The 16416-nt window shown below is 52.4% G+C and overlaps 1 protein-coding gene across 1 annotated transcript; it reads right to left on the reverse strand.

The window, feature by feature from the left end:
- On the reverse strand, positions 1-9624 carry Irf5 (interferon regulatory factor 5). The gene is made up of 9 exons (XM_057765995.1): positions 9456-9624; positions 5468-5673; positions 3293-3482; positions 2727-2791; positions 2215-2248; positions 1756-2016; positions 1174-1566; positions 969-1087; positions 1-774 (listed from the first exon to the last, which is right to left on the reverse strand). The coding sequence occupies exons 2-9, from the start codon at positions 5660-5662 to the stop codon at positions 526-528; spliced, it is 1506 nt and encodes a 501-aa protein (XP_057621978.1). The 5' UTR covers positions 5663-5673; positions 9456-9624; the 3' UTR covers positions 1-525.
- Between the last annotated feature and the right edge of the window lie 6792 nt (positions 9625-16416).

Below are 16416 nucleotides of genomic sequence, written 5' to 3' on the forward strand. Positions count from 1 at the left end.
TGCTTTTAACATTTATTAATCCAAAAATATATTAAATTCTACTTTGTACCCCAGCTTCTTAGACTCTGAAGGAAGGCAGCTGTCAGCCCCAAGTGTCTAGTGATGTTCTTGTCAGAAGGAAGATGAGAAAGGCTCAAGCTAGGGAACCCCTAAATCAGTCCTATTCTCTGCAGAAGTCCCACGAACACTCCTTGGTACTTTTTGCTAGAGGAATGGGGTAACCATAAATGTTGGCTACCCTGGGGTAACGGGACCCATGTAGCTAGGTCCTTGCCTCCCACTGAGCTGCTGGCTACACTTCAGAGCCAAACATTACAGATCTCCGGGAGACAATGCTCAAATCGAAGAATTAGGGAGACTGTAACCTGAGGCCTCTCTGATGTCCAACTCTTTGGCCCAACTCTTTCTTAACAGACTCAGAAGTAGAACCCTGCAGCCAGCCAGGCCTGCTGGGGCCACTGCATTGCCTTGTCAATCTCCACAGTTGCCCCAGGAAACCCAGGCCAGCCGCTATCTGTAGCCTTGTTACTGCATGCCAACTGGATGATGCATGGGCCAGGGCCCTTGGCCAGCACCAAGGCCTGCCACAGGAGGGGCCTGGACCATGGGCTGCAACCGCTGCTGGGACTGCCAGATGTGATGGAGCTCTTTGAACTGCTCCACCATGTGGTCTTTGAGATCTGGGTTTGAGATCTGCAGCCGGATGCTGTCCGCCGACCAGGAGAGCTCACCAGAGAACATCTCCAGCAACAACCTGGCTGCAACGGGTACCACCTGGGGAACAAAGGAAAGACAGGGCATGGAGAATTGTGCCAGGAGTGTTCGATCTAGCTGGGCATGAAGACATCCAGAGGCAGATGGTGGACTGTCTCATCCAGCCCTAGCAACCAAGTCCTCATGGTCCAGAGGGTCCCATTTCTATCCTGGGTCAAGGGTCCATCCCTACGCAGAGCTGGCCAGGAGCGCACCTGTACAGTAATGAGCTTCTTCTCTCGGGGTTTGAGGTCAGGCCATTCTTCACCAAAGCAGAAGAAGATCTCAAAAGGCGGTGGGCTGTTGGTCTGACCCTTCTGGAACAGGATGAGTTCTGCATCAAGATTAAGGCCTCTAGTTAGAGGTTAGAACCCTATCCTTAGGGAGGGACATCCAGGAGGAGCGTGGAATGGACCTCACCGTTGAGAAACTGCTCCAGGCTAAAGAGCTTTGTCTTGACTTCTCGTTGGATGGGGTTGGGGTGTGGGCCCTGGACTAAGGCACAGGGCCCACTCCAGAACACTTTGCACTGACACAGACGGATGGCATACAGGTCCTGGCCCTGCAGCTGGAGGATGAGCCCACGGTCCAGGACATCTAGCAGCTGGTTTGTATAGAAACGCTGCTTGTCGCTAGGGATGTCCTCTGGGCTAGGGAAGCGCACTTGCTCCAGGCTCACGGGGCCAAAGAGTTCCACTTGCTCCTGGGTAGCCTCTAGCTGGCTGTAGAAGAGCCTACAGCCTTGGGGGTTGCTGATGGTGAGGGCACGGGGTGGCCGACCGCGGTACTGGAACTTGATCTCCAGGTCAGTCACTATGGGACAGAGCATCAGGTCACCCAGGCTGTGAGCCCAATGGCTCTTGAGGGAGCCAGGTGTAGGCCCAACCTCCCCAGTTTATCCCTGATCCAGGAGGACTGGCCTAAAAGCTCTCCTTCATCATCCTCCTTCTGAGTCAACCCGACCCCATCCCTGCCAACCCCCCAGCCCACCAGAGTCCTTACAAGGCAGCATGTGGGGGCTGATCAGCAGGTCAGGCAAGAGCTGTTCTGTAGGGGGCTGACTGGGAGCCAGCGGTCCAGGATCCAGGTCCTCAGGGAGAAGCTGCTGGAAGTCAGCAGGATTTCCGGAGGGAGGGACCAGGAGATTTGGATCTGGGGCAGGGGGACCCAGCCCTACAGATGGCTGGAGAGCAGGTGGCCACTTGATGCCGCTGTCTTTGGGTAAGGAGTAGGGTGCTATGGGAGGCCCGGGTAGCACGGGTTCTACAGAGGATATGGTGAATGCGGCTGTTAATGCCACCTCACCACCTCCAAGAACTCTCCCAGGCCTGACCCCCAGCCTTGCCTCCCCCAGCCTTCCTCAGCACCCTCCCAGTTACCTAGGAGACTTGTCACTTCTTATGCTAGACAACCCCACCACCACCACCACCACCACCACCACCACACCACCCAGAGCCCCACCTGTGATGCTCAAGCCCGGCAACATTCTCTGGAGCTGAAGGGAAGACACGGGCAAGGGGGGAGGGAAGGCAGGACAAGTTATTAAATTCGTATGATGCCGAGGAAACGGTGCTCAACAAACAGGGCAGTCCCCCAGCTTCAGTCCAGTGGCAGCCAGACCCCGCTGCTGGTCCCGGATCTGCCATCTTCAGTAGGTCATGAAAACTACCGGTTTCCCCATTCCCAAACGTTCATTCTGCAGGGAGAACTAACCACCAAGCCTAACTGTTGTGGACGGTGGGCAAACATGTGACCACTGTACAGCAACAAAGCCCTAGGAGGGGCAAGACGGGCACTCTGTTCTCCTTCAGAGTCATCAAAGGAGCTGTAGAGGAGAGTGGGCTCCAGAGGGAGGGATCACTCAATCCTAAAGTGGGGCAGGGCAGCAGGGACCCCACCAGGGCCAGCCTCATCAGCTTTGTGTAGGAGCCCTATGAGTACAGCCCCTCTGCCCGCCACTCAACCCCACACACCTCTTCCTCTTCCTCCTCCTCCTCTTCTCCAGGAGTGTAATCTTCTCCAGGAGTGGGCTGGGACTCTGCATGTTGAGGGAGACAGAGCAAGACAGGGAGTCAGGAACAAAACAGGAACCAGGCCAGGCTGTGGCTCCATCTGAACAACCAGAGAAGCTGGCTGTTTGGCTGGTGATTCAGGCCTATGATACCAGCACTTGGGAGGTGGAGACAGGTGGATGAAGAATTCAAGGTCATCCTCAGCTAGTTAGCAAATTTGCCAGCTAGCCTGGGCTACACAAGGCCCTGTCTCAAAAGAATAAAATTTTCTGGGGTTCCATGATTCGCAAAGCTGGCCAAATGTGGTTGAATCAAAGGACCCAGCATCAAAATGCAACAGAGCAAGCAAGGCCTCCCCTGAAGCCAAGAGCCCTTGCCCCACTCTCAGATACTGGTAGGAGCCCTGAGATTATGACTTGGCACGGCCCACACAGCACACCCTGGAGCCCTTGGCTGGAAGGTCCTCGGGCTTCCTTGTACCCAGAGGTCACAGCTTTCCCAGTGTCACACAGGGCCAAGCATCCTACCTGCAGGAGCAGGGCCATTGGAGCAGACCTCGTAGATCTTGAAGGGCTGAGGTGGCATGTCTCGAGGACCATCGTAGTACAGGCGGAAGTCACGGCTTTTGTTAAGGGCACAGCGCAGGTTGGCCTTCCATTTGGCTGGGTCAGCCTCGTCCACCCCCTCGGTGTACTTCCCCGTCTCTTGAGCCCAGGCCTACGGAAGGAAAAGAAGACTGCAGATTACAGGGAGCTGTACCTGTCACTGAGACCCCAGCAAGTCTCTTGTCCTACAGACGTCACTGCTGAGAATTTTGGCCACCAGGCTAAGCCTTGCTATGGCTTTGTCTGTGTTAGGTGAATAGGACTAAGCCTTGTCCAGCCCTTGGAGTTGGAACAAGCTCAATGAAGTCTGTGTGCTACTCGCTGCTGCTAGGAAGGCCAACAGGTACAATCTGAAAGGAACATGTCACTATATCAGCAGCCAAATTATCACCGTCGTTGTCACTGTCGTCGTCATCATGGTGTTAAAGATGGAACACAGACCCTCACACTTACTAAACCCCTTCTCACTACCACTGACCCTCAACCTGCAACTGATCTTATTTTGCATGGCAATTCGGTAACATCGGGATTATAGGTGTTTCTTCTCTTTAAACTAACAATTTTGATAGACTTAGTTAGAATATAGAAATATCCACACAGATTGTGGTAAGAATCAAGTATAAAAGCTAAAAAACATATATGATTTTAAAGTTTTTACAATCAGCACTTCTTTGGTCTAACAATTTTTAACTCTGAACTCCAGACCTAGATCGACCATTATAACAAAGGGTAGAACCCAGGAGGAATTATGTTTTCTTCCTAACACGGTCTGAAGTGTCCAAACACTGAGTCTAGGTACGGTATAGCGAATCCTTCCAGTGGCCACTCAGTGGTCACAAGAAGTGAGGCAGAGGCGCGCTGGAAAAGAAAGCTAATCCTGATGCTGGGTGGAAAGATGCAGGTTCTAAACCAGCACGGCTTTATCCAGCGAAATGGGTCAACATACACAGGCATTTGTCCCTGTGTTTGTCATGTCTGACTACTGAGTCTGATCCCTGGACCCACACTGGAAGGAGAGAGCCAGCTCTTGCAAGCCGACCTCTGACCTCCACACACACGCTGTGGTAACTACACACTCCCCACAAGTAAGTAAACAAATAAGCAAAAATGAAAGCACATGTATGGGTTGACTGTTTTGACACACACCGTCATCCGGGCCCTTCAGACGGGAGGGCGGAAGGATCGGATGTTTAAGGCCAGAGGCAGCTGCATAGCAAGTTTGAAGCCAGCCTGAGCGATGTTAAGAACATTTTAAGACATATAAAATAATTAATAGCACATCGGGGGGTCCCGAGTAGCAGATGGTGAGCACAGCGTGAGCAAGGCTGGTCTTGATCCCTAGCATAAAGCTTTCTTTGATGAGAAAGAGGCATTTTGGTACACGCTTGTAATCCCAACTCTGGAGGCAGAGGCAGGAGGATTGCCACACATTTAAGGCTGATCTAATCTACAGAATGAGTTCCAGGCCAACCAAGACGACATAATGAGACCCCATCTCAAAATAAAACACATCTTAACATTTTAAAAAGATTCCAATGTTGCCTATCATCTACCCGTACTGAAGCCTTAAGATGCTGCAGTGTGCAGCCTTGTGTTAAACTACTGTAGGGAGCCTGCCGGGGGTCAGGGTTAGAGACTGTTGGACCTGTGACACATGCTTATAATCCCAGCACCTGGGAGGCTGAGGCAGGAGGAGGACAAGCTCAAGGCCAGCCTTGACTACAACCGAGAGTCTTGCCACCTGGGCATCATAGAGAGACCCTGACTCAAAAACCAGACCAAAACGGAAAGATTTGGTGTTTGAAGGCTGAGTTGGTGGCTTCATTTAGTGCACGTGCATACCCTCAACGTGTACTCCTGTGTGACAGCGAGTCAAGAGCGAGGAGCGTTACAAGGACTTACAGGGGGCCTCCCAGAGACCTTCCTTGTCCACCTTGCTCTAGGCTACAGCTTAGACGTGATCCTGTGTCCCCAAGTCCAGGCATGGGGTCCCCTGAGCACTGTAGCTGCAGAGTGGACCACCTCCAGATGGTTGTGGATCTTCACTGGGGGAGGGGCTGCCCCAGAGGTCTAGACAGCACCTTAACCAAGGCTTACCTTGAAGATGGTGTTGTCTCCGTCCTGACTGGGCCCATGCCTTGTGGCATGGCGCCAGGGGATATAGAAGAGTTTCCTTTCCCCATTGACCCACTGAAGTCCTGGGTACTGGCAGCTGTTCACCTGGGCCACCAACCAGGGCTTCAGTCTCACACGGCGGGGTGGTGGGGGAACCCCCGGGGCTGGCTGGTTCATGGCAAAGGGCTCTGCAGAAGAAAGGACAGCAGACCTCAGCAGATTCACATAAGATGCTCCCTGAAGGCCGTGGGTGGAGCCTTGCGGATATGGCTCAGTGCAGGCTGAGGTCAAGCCTGTTTTCCCAGCCTCCTCGGCTTTCTTGTCGCAGGCTCACTCGCCCCGTGGTTTCTGTGCTGCTGGGTGCTGTGGGCCCCTTCCTAACAGACCATCCGTTTTCAAGGGTGCACTCAGTACCCAGCTGCTGCTTCAGTGGAGAATTGTCCCAGTTGTCCCAGTGTCCCTGGTCAGGACACCCATCACTCTAGAGTCGTGGCCGCAGCCAAAGTTGGCTCCCTAACATGGAAGTGGGCTAGCGGGTGACAGGTGTTTCTGTGCGTTTGGCTATTGGCACCATGCCTTATCCCTCCCATCCTTGCTCAGTCTTTCCCTCTGCAGTTTACTCCAGCTCCGTCCCCTGAACTGCCCTCCCCATCCCCACCAAATCCTCTAAACTAGGATCCAACCTCAGGCTTCCAACAGAGGCCAGCTTTAGACAGAAGCAGACTGTGTGGATGGGGTGGGGTGAGTTCATCCCCAGCCCGCAGGGCTCTGTCATCACTTTCTGGCCTTTTGGCTAAGATCACGTGCTGCGCTGCTATCCCTCCTCAGTTTCTCTCAGGGGTGATGCTTTCATCCCCCTTGACCTTCTTATAGGAATCCCATTAGTCTACTCAAATGACACTGGGCAGCCAGCTTCAATGACACCATCGATGTCCTAGCTTTCAGTTCCTGCCCCTTTTCTCACATTCCTTCAGTGCCTAGAAAGCCTCTGAACAGTGGTTCTCAACCTTCCCAAAGCTGTGACCCTTCAATGCAGTCTCTCATGACCCCCAACCATAAAATTACTTTTGTTGCTATTTCATGACTACAGTTTTGCAACTGTTACAAATTATCAGGTAATTATCTGCCATATGACCCCTATGAAAGGGTCATTTGATCCACAAAGGGGTCATAACCCACAGGTTGAGAAATACTGCTCTAGTGTTTACAGACCTGTCACACACACACACACACACACACACACACACACACACACACAGTGGCAGGAAGTAAAGCCAAGATCTAACAGCTCTCCACTGGAGGCAAGCCCCTGGGCAGGCAACAGGACGACCCTGGTACCCTCCCCTCTCCCTGCTTACTCTCCTCTAAAAAGAACTGGAAATCTACAGCAGTCTAGAGCTCCCTCTTAGCCACCCTCACTCTGGAAAGTTCTCTCCCTCCTTTGGCCACGCCCTGGGTCTTGAACTCTTGGACTCAGAGGCAGAGGCAGGAAAGAGGGAGGCCACGGTGCCACCAGCTCCTTAGAAAGGGGTCACTTATTCGGCAAGTTAAGGGACAAAATGAGCGGGCTTGCCTTTTGTAGCATGGAGCCTCCGTTTCCCCTGCAATTCCCCACCCAGTATCTTTTGGGTTGTGGCTGCTACACGCCACATCCAGGCTAGCAGACTGTCACTCTGCAGACTGCAGGGCAGTGCCTAGCTCAGCTGTCAGTGACCCATGAACAGTAATGCCAGCGCCAGCGTTGGACAGGGAGGGTGGAGATGCTCCCAGCCCTGCCCCCAAGCTTAAGAAGACAGAGGCTTAGTTCCTCTTTCTACATCAGCCTCCACCCTGACCTAAGGGAAATGAAAGTGGCCCTGATAGGACAATTCAGAAATCTGACTCATTGGGCTGAACTGTGGGCTGATGGCGGGAGGGGGCATAGAGAAAACTCATGAGAGTCTGCAACCCCCATCCTCTTTCTTAAGATCATTCCCTTTCTCTCAGACATACTGACAACCACCTGCGTCTTTCTTTGTGGCTCTCAAGAAGCTTTGATCCTAGAGCAGCTGGCAGTTCTGCTCACAGGAAAGTGGACACAAGGACAGGCGAGTTACCCTGAAAACCCCACACAATCCAGCCTGTAGCTGGCCAAGGTGCTCTGAAAGGAAGGCCAGGACTCTCTCCATGCTTCAGGGACCAGGGCAGCTTTCCGTCCCAATCTGATGTTTAATTCAGAGGAAGGCTTTGAAATTGTTACTCTGACCTCAGTGTTAGGAAGTGGCTCTGAGTCTGACCCTGGGTCTGCCAGTTCCCAACTCCAGTGTCTAAACATGATGCCTTCTCCTGGGTCTGGAGGTTTGGAGTAAAATGGATGCAGCACCCAGACTGAGATCTTTGGCTATCAGCCCCGTAAAGGAGAAACCACAGAAATGTCAAGATGGGTATAGACTGCTGAAAACTCGAGGAAACATCCCACATAAAATTAGGCACAGAAGCGTCCTGAGAAGCAGTCCGTGAGCCCCTGCTGCAATGGAGAGTTCCCACAGCTCACCCCAGGGTCCTGAAGTCCCAGGAGAGGTCACCTGGGTCGTCAGATCACTGAGAGCTACGAGGGCTGGTGGGGGATATGGTGCCATAACGGAAGTAATAGAGGCAGAACTTCAAACTCCTCCTGTCTGGCTCTAAGCCCCACACCCAGTTCAAGGAGCCTGCAAGGGGTTACCTGCATCAGGCCTGAGCCTAAGTCCCGCCCTCTCCAGGTGAGCCACACACCCGGGGCCCCGCCCCTGCGGAGTGCAGACAGGCTGACTTTCTGGGGCAGCAGGTGCGGCAGGAAGAACCCTCTCTCAGCTTCCTCCCAGGGTCAGGTTGGGGAAAGGCCAGAGTGCAAGGGAAAGCCCCGGAGCAGCGCTTTTAGTTAAAAGGGGTGGTTTCCTACCTCTTTCCTAGTCCTAAACCAGGAGCTTAAGGAGTAGGGACGGATACTCCTCACCTGGGGGCCCCCAGCTTCTCCAGCCTCCTCAGTCAGCCCAGTCCATGTCCTTTCTGGTCCTGTTCACTTATCCCCACACTGGATCCCCTCTCTGGGTCGGCCCCAGAAGTCACCGCAGAGTTCTGGCTTTAGTATCCGTTCCTGGATCACTGCTCTGGCTGGGGACGCCCCGCTCTGCTACGCCAAGAGGAGGCCAGGAAAGCCTCCACTTGCACCTAGGTACCGGCTCTGGGAGACAACTGCACAGCGGTTGGATGCCAGCCCTGGGCATCTCCCTGCCTGGCCTGCGCTGCGGCCATACTGCTAACACTTTCCCTCCACTTTCAGATTCTAAGTTGTTTCCTCTTAAGTTTAGAAGCAGGCAGTCAAGAAACCAGTCCAAGCATTGCGCCCCTCATTCTTCTTGACTGCTAAGAAAATCGGTGTCCCTTTTGAGTCACGAGTCAAGGGGCGGCGCCACTATTTGACACCATCTCCCCACTAACTGTATTTCCACAAATTCCTGCCCTTGAATTTAAGATCCTTGGGAAGGGTGACTGAAACCTCAGCCTCTTACTCGAAAAGGTGAGGCGTGGCCGGGGAGGAAGGACGGGGCTGTGCATGGAAAGGATCCTCGATGCCAGACTGCGGCCCCGCGCGAGGGCGCTTGGCATCCTTGACCCTGGCGAGGCGCGAGGAGGATGCGCACTCGTTATTCGTTCCTCGTCCCTCGCCTGTCGGGGTTTTCCCCGCGCCTGTGGGATGATGGCGGCCGGAGCCCAGCACTCCGAGCTGCCTGGGCGTGGAGCGCCTTGAAGACGTTGGCGTCGTCCGGGCGCTGCCTGTGATGAGCGCCCACCGGGGAGCAGCCGGATCGCGGCCCCGCCGACCCTCTTGGGCAGGTGCCAGGGGCGCAGGCCGCCGTGGGACGAAGCAGTTGACTTGGCAGTAGCTGGGGACGGTTCCCACCACCCTCCGGGAGCGAGACCCAGCACAGCCCACAGCTCCCGGACCTACCTGTCTGCGGTGCGCCCGCGGGGAGCCAGGAGCCCCGGCCGGGCGCTGCGGCCGGTCTGAGCCCTCCCCGAGCTGCGTCTCCCGCGGGTCGCCTAGTCGGCCCCGCACTTCCGCATCGTGCCGCCCCCGCCTCGGGCAGCGCCCCGCCCCGTCCCACGCAACCACCCCGGGTCCCCTGCACCGACCCGGCCACCGCCCACCGCGAGGAGCGAGGCGCCAGGCCTGGGGCCTCGCCGACATAGCAGACAGCTCGGCGGCCCGCACCGAAGGCTCTGGCTCCTTCGGGAATCCGGAGAGTCAGAGTCACCCATCACCCGGTCCCCAGATACTCCGTAGCCGGTCCCCACCCAGTCCGCGCCCGCCTGGAGCTGGAGATCCGCTGTGCACAGGCGTCAAGGGAGCCACACTCCAGGGCGTTTCGAGGCGACTGAGAATCCCCTGGTCCTCTGCTTCCCACCGCGACCCAGCTGTAGGCTGCAGAACTCAGAGACCCCTTTCAACATACCCTGGGCCGCTGTCTGTCGTCAGCCTTTCAGCCTTCACATACATAAACCTACTCCGACTCCGACTCACTCTGTGGCTGCAATCCCGCCTCTTCTTTCTCTCCTACCTTCACAGTGGGTTTGCCATTTGAACTTTTTTTTTTTCCGGTTCCATAAACCGGACTACCTGCTGATGCCGGCCTCAACTTTCACACATCCTGTTCGTGTAGGAACATTCTTCACTCGCTGACTCCCGTTCTTCACCTTTCTGGTTAGCATCGCATATTCTGGGAGTCTAGGTAGTTTTTCCCGAAGGGTCTACTCTTTGAGTCAGCTTCTGGTTTGTTGTTGTGTTTGGTGTTATTTGTTGGCTTGTTTCGTTGGGACAGCTTCGCAGAGTCCTGGGGACCGAACACAGGTTGTTTTGCTCTGGTGGCAAGTGCCTTTATCCAATCGATGATCCATTTCACAGGTCCCGGTTTGTGATGTTAATGTCTGATTTTCAGTGAAATTCAGCTTAGTGGGGACCAGTCCTGTCTTTTTTTTTTTTTTTTTTTTTTTTTTTTTTTTTTTTTTTTTTTTTGAGACAGGGTTTCTCTGTGGTTTTGGAGCCTGTCCTGGAACTAGCTCTTGTAGACCAGGCTGGTCTCGAACTCACAGAGATCCGCCTGCTTCTGCCTCCCAAGTGCTGGGATTAAAGGCGTGTGCCACCACCGTCCAGCTGACCAGTCCTGTCTTGCATCATTCATGATCTGTAGAAATTTTTATTTTTGTGTTTGTTACTGATGCTGGACCTTGCACATGCCTATATACCTGCCCTGCTCCATCATGGTTTTAAAAGATGATTGTGTTTGTTTGTTGGATTTTTTTTTTAAAGGAAAAAGATATGCTGCCTATGCTGGTCAATTTTCCTGGCTCAGATTCCTTGAGTAGCTGAGATTTCAGGTGTAGTATCCATCTTAATTCTTTTTAATGATTTATTTATTTTTATTTTATGCATATGAGTATTTTGTCTGCATGTATGTGCATCATGAACATGCAGAGACCCAGAAAACAGAGTTGGACCTCTGAACCTGGAGTTACAAACGGTTGTGACCAGACAGGTGGGTGCCGGGAACTGAACCCAGGTCCTCTTCAAGAGCACCAAGGGCTTTTAAACACTGAGCCACCTCTCCTGCCCTAAAGATATTTTTAATTAAGAAATGTTCTGAATTAATTGTTAAGTTAAAATTGTTCCTGAATTTCTTTTGCGTGCTTATCTGTGGGTACGCATGAGGATTAGTAGGTCAGAGCACAGCTTGCTGGGGTCAGTCAGCTCTCTCCTTCACCATGTGGGGCCCAGGGATTGAATGAAGGTTGTCAAGCTTGTCAGCAATCACTTTTGCCTGCCTAGCCATCTTGCTACCCCTCTCTGCTCAGTTATTCACTTTTAGATAGCAAATAAAACATATACATTCTAGACACGCTGTTTATTCTTTCCATTTTTAGAGCCTGGAGTTGCTAACAGACACAGTGGTGTTATTTAGATGAATTAAAATTTTGGCTTCTTTGTCCACCTCTGCTGCCTTCCAGGAATACCTGGATTGAACTTCAGTGAGCGAAAAGAATCCTGTAGGTTTGCTTTGTTTTTCCTTCTCTTTGTATATCTCACTGTGACCTGGACATAAAATGGAAATATAGGGGCTGGAGAGATGGCTCAGCGGTTAAGAGCAATTGCCGTCGTTTCAGAGGACCTAGGTTCTATCCCCAGCACCCACATGGAGGCTCATGATTCTCTGTGACTTCCCATTTCCTGTTGAAAAACACCAATGCACATAAAATAAAAATAATTAAAAAGATAAAATGAAAATATATATCATTTGTATCTGCTGAATAAATCACTATCTTACATATGCTAGGCACTCTACCAATGAGCCACACCTCCTTCTGTTTCATATTTTTAAATTTAAACCATGTGTGGATCCATTCGTGGTGGCACATGCCCAGCACTGGGGCGTGAAGGCCTTATACACATCCAGTTCCAAGTCAGCCTGGACTGCATAGAGAGAGCTTTTTCTCATGAGGTAAATAAATAGTGGAAAGGGGTGTGTGTGGATGCTTGGGTTTCTTCCTTTTTTATTTCACTCTTTCAAATTTCTTTTTATTGCGTTTGTTTATGTTGTGTGCAGGCTCATGTGTGTATTTGTGTGTGCACACAAGCATGCATGCTCATGTGTGTACTTGTGTGTGCACACAAGCATGCATGCTCATGTGTGTACTTGTGTGTGCACACAAGCACGCATGCTCATGTGTGTACTTGTGTGTGCACACACAAGCATGCATGCTGTGGTATAAGCATTGGAGGTCGGAGGACAGCTTTCAGGAACTGGTTCTCTCCTTCCACCATGTGGGTCCCAGAAATAAAAGTCAAGGTGTCAGGCTTGTCTGAAAGCAGTATACTTTCCTGCTGAGCCATCTCTCCGCCTACCACACCACCTCTTCCCGCCTCCTCTGATTACTGCTCCGCCCCTTTCATCCTAATGAGAGAGTTACAATGTAGCCCAAGCCCATATGCTGAACTTGCAATCCTCTTCTCTCAGCCTCAGAAATGCTAGGATTACAGGTACCACCCCATCGGGCTTATTTCATAAAACAGAGAACGTCTCAGCAGGTGTGTGGGGCTATATCTGTAATCCCAACATGAAACAGGGTGTCAGAAGTTCACTGCCATCCCTGACTATGTAGTGAGTTGGTGGCCAGCTTAAGCTACATGAGACCTTGCCTCAAAACAAAACCAACTGCTGGCTTCCTGGGTAGGCACTTACCTGAAATCCCAGACCTTGGACTGAAGCAAGGGAATGGCCAGGAGTCCAGGGACAGAGAAACTTCTACAGAATTGAACAATATCCTCCACAAAATAAGAATTGCTTTCATTGGAGGTCACTTACATTTTGCTGTGGTAAGGATTGAACTCAGGGCTTTCTGCATGCTAGGAAAATGCTGTACCACTGGGCTATGTGTATCCCAGCTCCCTGGACGGTTACATTTAACAGAAAACTATTCTGTTGGTTTAGAAATGTATCTGGGGTAATGTCCAAGAAAAGCCTTTTTATTGTCAAATGTTCCCAACACACAAACAATCCTGGGGACCGTGAGATTCCAGGCAATCTGTGCCCAGTCCGCATCCACTCTCTCTTTTTCTCACATGAGGCCCCACCCATAGAGCTTTGGAATTTCACCAAGAACCAGCAGGGGCTATGTGTGGCCGAGGCACCATTCACATCGGTGTGTCTCATCCGCTTGTCTTCAGAAGGGAAGATGATTTTTCTGGGCTTGCAGCACCGGCAGCAGGCCAGGGGATAAACAGAGCCCTGAACAGACTCTGTTCCATTCAGATCCTGTCTTCTCTTGCCAAGGAGCTCCCTAGCCAAAAACTGCCCTGTGTGTTCTGTTTAGCTCTCCCAAGGACGAAGGGCCCTCTAGATTTCTTGCGCCATCACAAGCTAAGGGGAAGTGAGGCCCCAATCTTCTGCTTGAAACTAATCTCAGTTCCCTTTGTGCCGCCGGGGGCCCAGGAGGGTGCAGAGAGACTTGGTCTTTGCAGTCCCAGGGGCTTATCAAGAGCCCTGGCGACTCCCCACCAGTGACAGGACCCTGTCACTCACTTCCTCTGAGCATGTGAGAAGAGAAGAGGTGCATCCGTCTGCTTTGGGCAAAACTGTGGTATGAGGAGAGGCACAAGCGGGTTAGAGGAAGCCGGGCCACCAGAGGGAACCGAAAGAAACCCAGTGTGAGTGACAGAAGGCAGACAGACGCACCAAGAGAAGCTAAACGGACTCCCAGCACCTGGAGGGCAGCCCGCTTTAGGCAGGGCCTCAGAGGTGCCCGCTGCCTTTGCTGCCCAACACCTCCCGTACAGGAACCCCATTTTCTCTGGCCTAGACTTTACAGGGTCTCCAGGCTGGCGTGGTTGTCAGACACACCACACTTCTGAGAGTGAACTAGACATCAGACTGGGTCCAACTGGGATCCAATCCTAGATCTACTCTCCAGGAATTGTATGACACACCCGCTCCGCTGGAGGCCCCTCTCCATCCCTTTCACGGATGGAGGATGCCAGGTTGCCAATCAAGCTCCTTGCCCGTGCCGGGATAGAGTGGCAAACAAATCTATTCTGTCCTGGAGCTTCTAGTCTATGGGCTGAGACAATTAGACTCAACCCCTGTTGGGCAGGACGACTGGGAGGAGCCATAAGGGCCACCCCAGAGGCGGCTTTGCTTGGGGTCAGTGGAGAACTCAGAGCTGCAGCAGATGTAATCCAGCTGTTCTGGCCTGGAATTTTCCAACGGTTTTATGACCTGTGCTGTGGATATTACTGTCAGAGGTTCCTCTCCGTTTTTACTAACTGCCACCTCCTCCCTGCCTTCTGAGGTGTGACTTGGAAGTCCCCCGTTCAGTCAAAACTGTCACGTGGGTCCCTCCAGACCTTAGGTTCTCACCTTTGCCAGCCCACACCCAGTCTCTCTTCCACAACCTGGGGCCTAGGAAGCGGTGCCGACACCACTTCCAGGCTGGCTCTCTGCTCCTCTGTCTTACTAAAAAAGGAAATGGCACTTCCCTTTCTGTCCCTTGCCGGTCACTTCTCTCGCCGATGTCCTCAATGAACTCCATTTTGACTTTTTCCCTTGGACCTTGTCCCTCCCAGCTCCAGCATTTCCTGACCTCTTATTTAAACCCCCACATCCAGGGGCTTCTCAGTATTCCCTTTAATGGCTGTGGTGAAGATGCCATTTTCCTCTGGGACTCCTCTCCCACTGCCCTTCCTTGGGTCACTTAGTGTTAGCGCCCGCCTCACCTCTGGCCTGTTTAGAAAGGCACCCAGACTCTACTGGGTTAGACGGCCACCCCTCCCAGACTCCCTGCACTTGGGGCTTAGAATCTGCTAAACTCAGCATAAGCCCCAAACAACTTCCCTCCCCATTGCTGAACTCTGCCATTGAAGGGACAGGGTCTCCCTGTCGCTGCCCTTCTAGAGGACACACTGTGTCCTCATGAAGCAGGTAGCTGGCAAGGAGGAAAAGGGGAGGGAGGAAGTTGGCCTTCTGGGACTCCTGCAGTGGGCATGGATGGGCCCCACAGAACCAGCTGAGGAGCTCTCAGAGGGAAGAAAGCAGGAAACTGGGAGCTAACAGCCCTGGTGGGGGGGGCTTGCAGGTCAGGGCCCCCTCCTTTCTTTGGTGCTTACAGAGAAGAAGAGGGTGCCAGTTCTCACCAGAGTGGACCTAGCGTTGAGCTCTTTGAAGGCTAGTGTCCTGCATCCTCAGGGATTTTTGCAGTTTTCTTTCTTTTTTTTCTTTTCTTTCTTTTCTTTTCTTTTCTTTTCTTTTTTTTTTTTTTTTTTTTTTTTTGGTTTTTCGAGACAGGGTTTCTCTGTAGCTTTGGTGCCCGTCCCGGAACTAGCTCTTGTAGACCAGGCTGGCCTCGAACTCCCAGAGATCCGCCTGCCTCTGCCTCCTGAGTACTGGGATTAAAGGCGTGCACCACCACTGCCCGGCTTTTTTGCAGTTTTCTAAGCCAAGACCCTGATGCCCAGCCAAACCATGGTGCTGGGCACAATAGACCATTAAGGAGCTGAAGGGCCTAGAGAGTAGGGAGGTCCTCGGCCCAGGTGGTCGACTCCTTCCTTGTTTGTCCTGCATCCTTTTCCTCAACAGCTCTTTCAAGACAGAGGGGTGCTGGCATGCCTGGGTGCCTTGACCAGAAATCATTTCTGGGAGATGGAGATGCAGGACGAGAGGGAAGAAGAGGCCCCTGCTCAGGCTTCTTCCTCTGTACCAGCTCCCCAAAGTCTACAGAGTTGTGAGAGGGCAGATTATAAGAGGGCCCGGGACTAGGCACAGGGCAAGGGCAAACATCCCGAATCACCTTGGGTCTTGGCAAGTTTGCTCCATCCTGGGTGCCTGATGCAGTTCTGAGGTTCAGGGTGAGCCAAGAAACAGGATAGAAGTGGGGATCTCTGCACACAACAGCCTATCCTAAACCACACAGAAGCAGGCATGATCCTACCACCTCCCCTCCACTCCCAACCATATCCTCACCAGGGGAGCGAGGACTACTGCTGACATCAGATGCTGGGTTTTGAAGTCAACTAAACCATAAGTGACACTTTAACCCTTTGGAGTCAGACAGATATTAGATTACACTAATGAGATCTTAACACATGCCCTCCACAGGTTAAGCCCTCTGATATCTTAATTGTTTAATTGCAGGCACTCACTAGACAGTGGATGCTATTTGTGCCTCCATTTACCAAAGAAGTGAGCTGAGTTCCTTCCTTGCTAATTAACTTCACGAATTTTGGAACCCTCCTCAATTTACTTCTCTCTGTATGGGGTGGGGGTTGAATTTTATTGCCCAGTTTTGGTGGTGCACACCTTTAATACTAGGGAGGCGGAGGCAAGAGGATCTCTGTGAACTTGAGACCAGCCTGGTCTACAGAG

Source organism: Chionomys nivalis, chromosome 1, assembly GCF_950005125.1.
Source record: "Chionomys nivalis chromosome 1, mChiNiv1.1, whole genome shotgun sequence".
NCBI lineage: Eukaryota > Metazoa > Chordata > Mammalia > Rodentia > Cricetidae > Chionomys > Chionomys nivalis.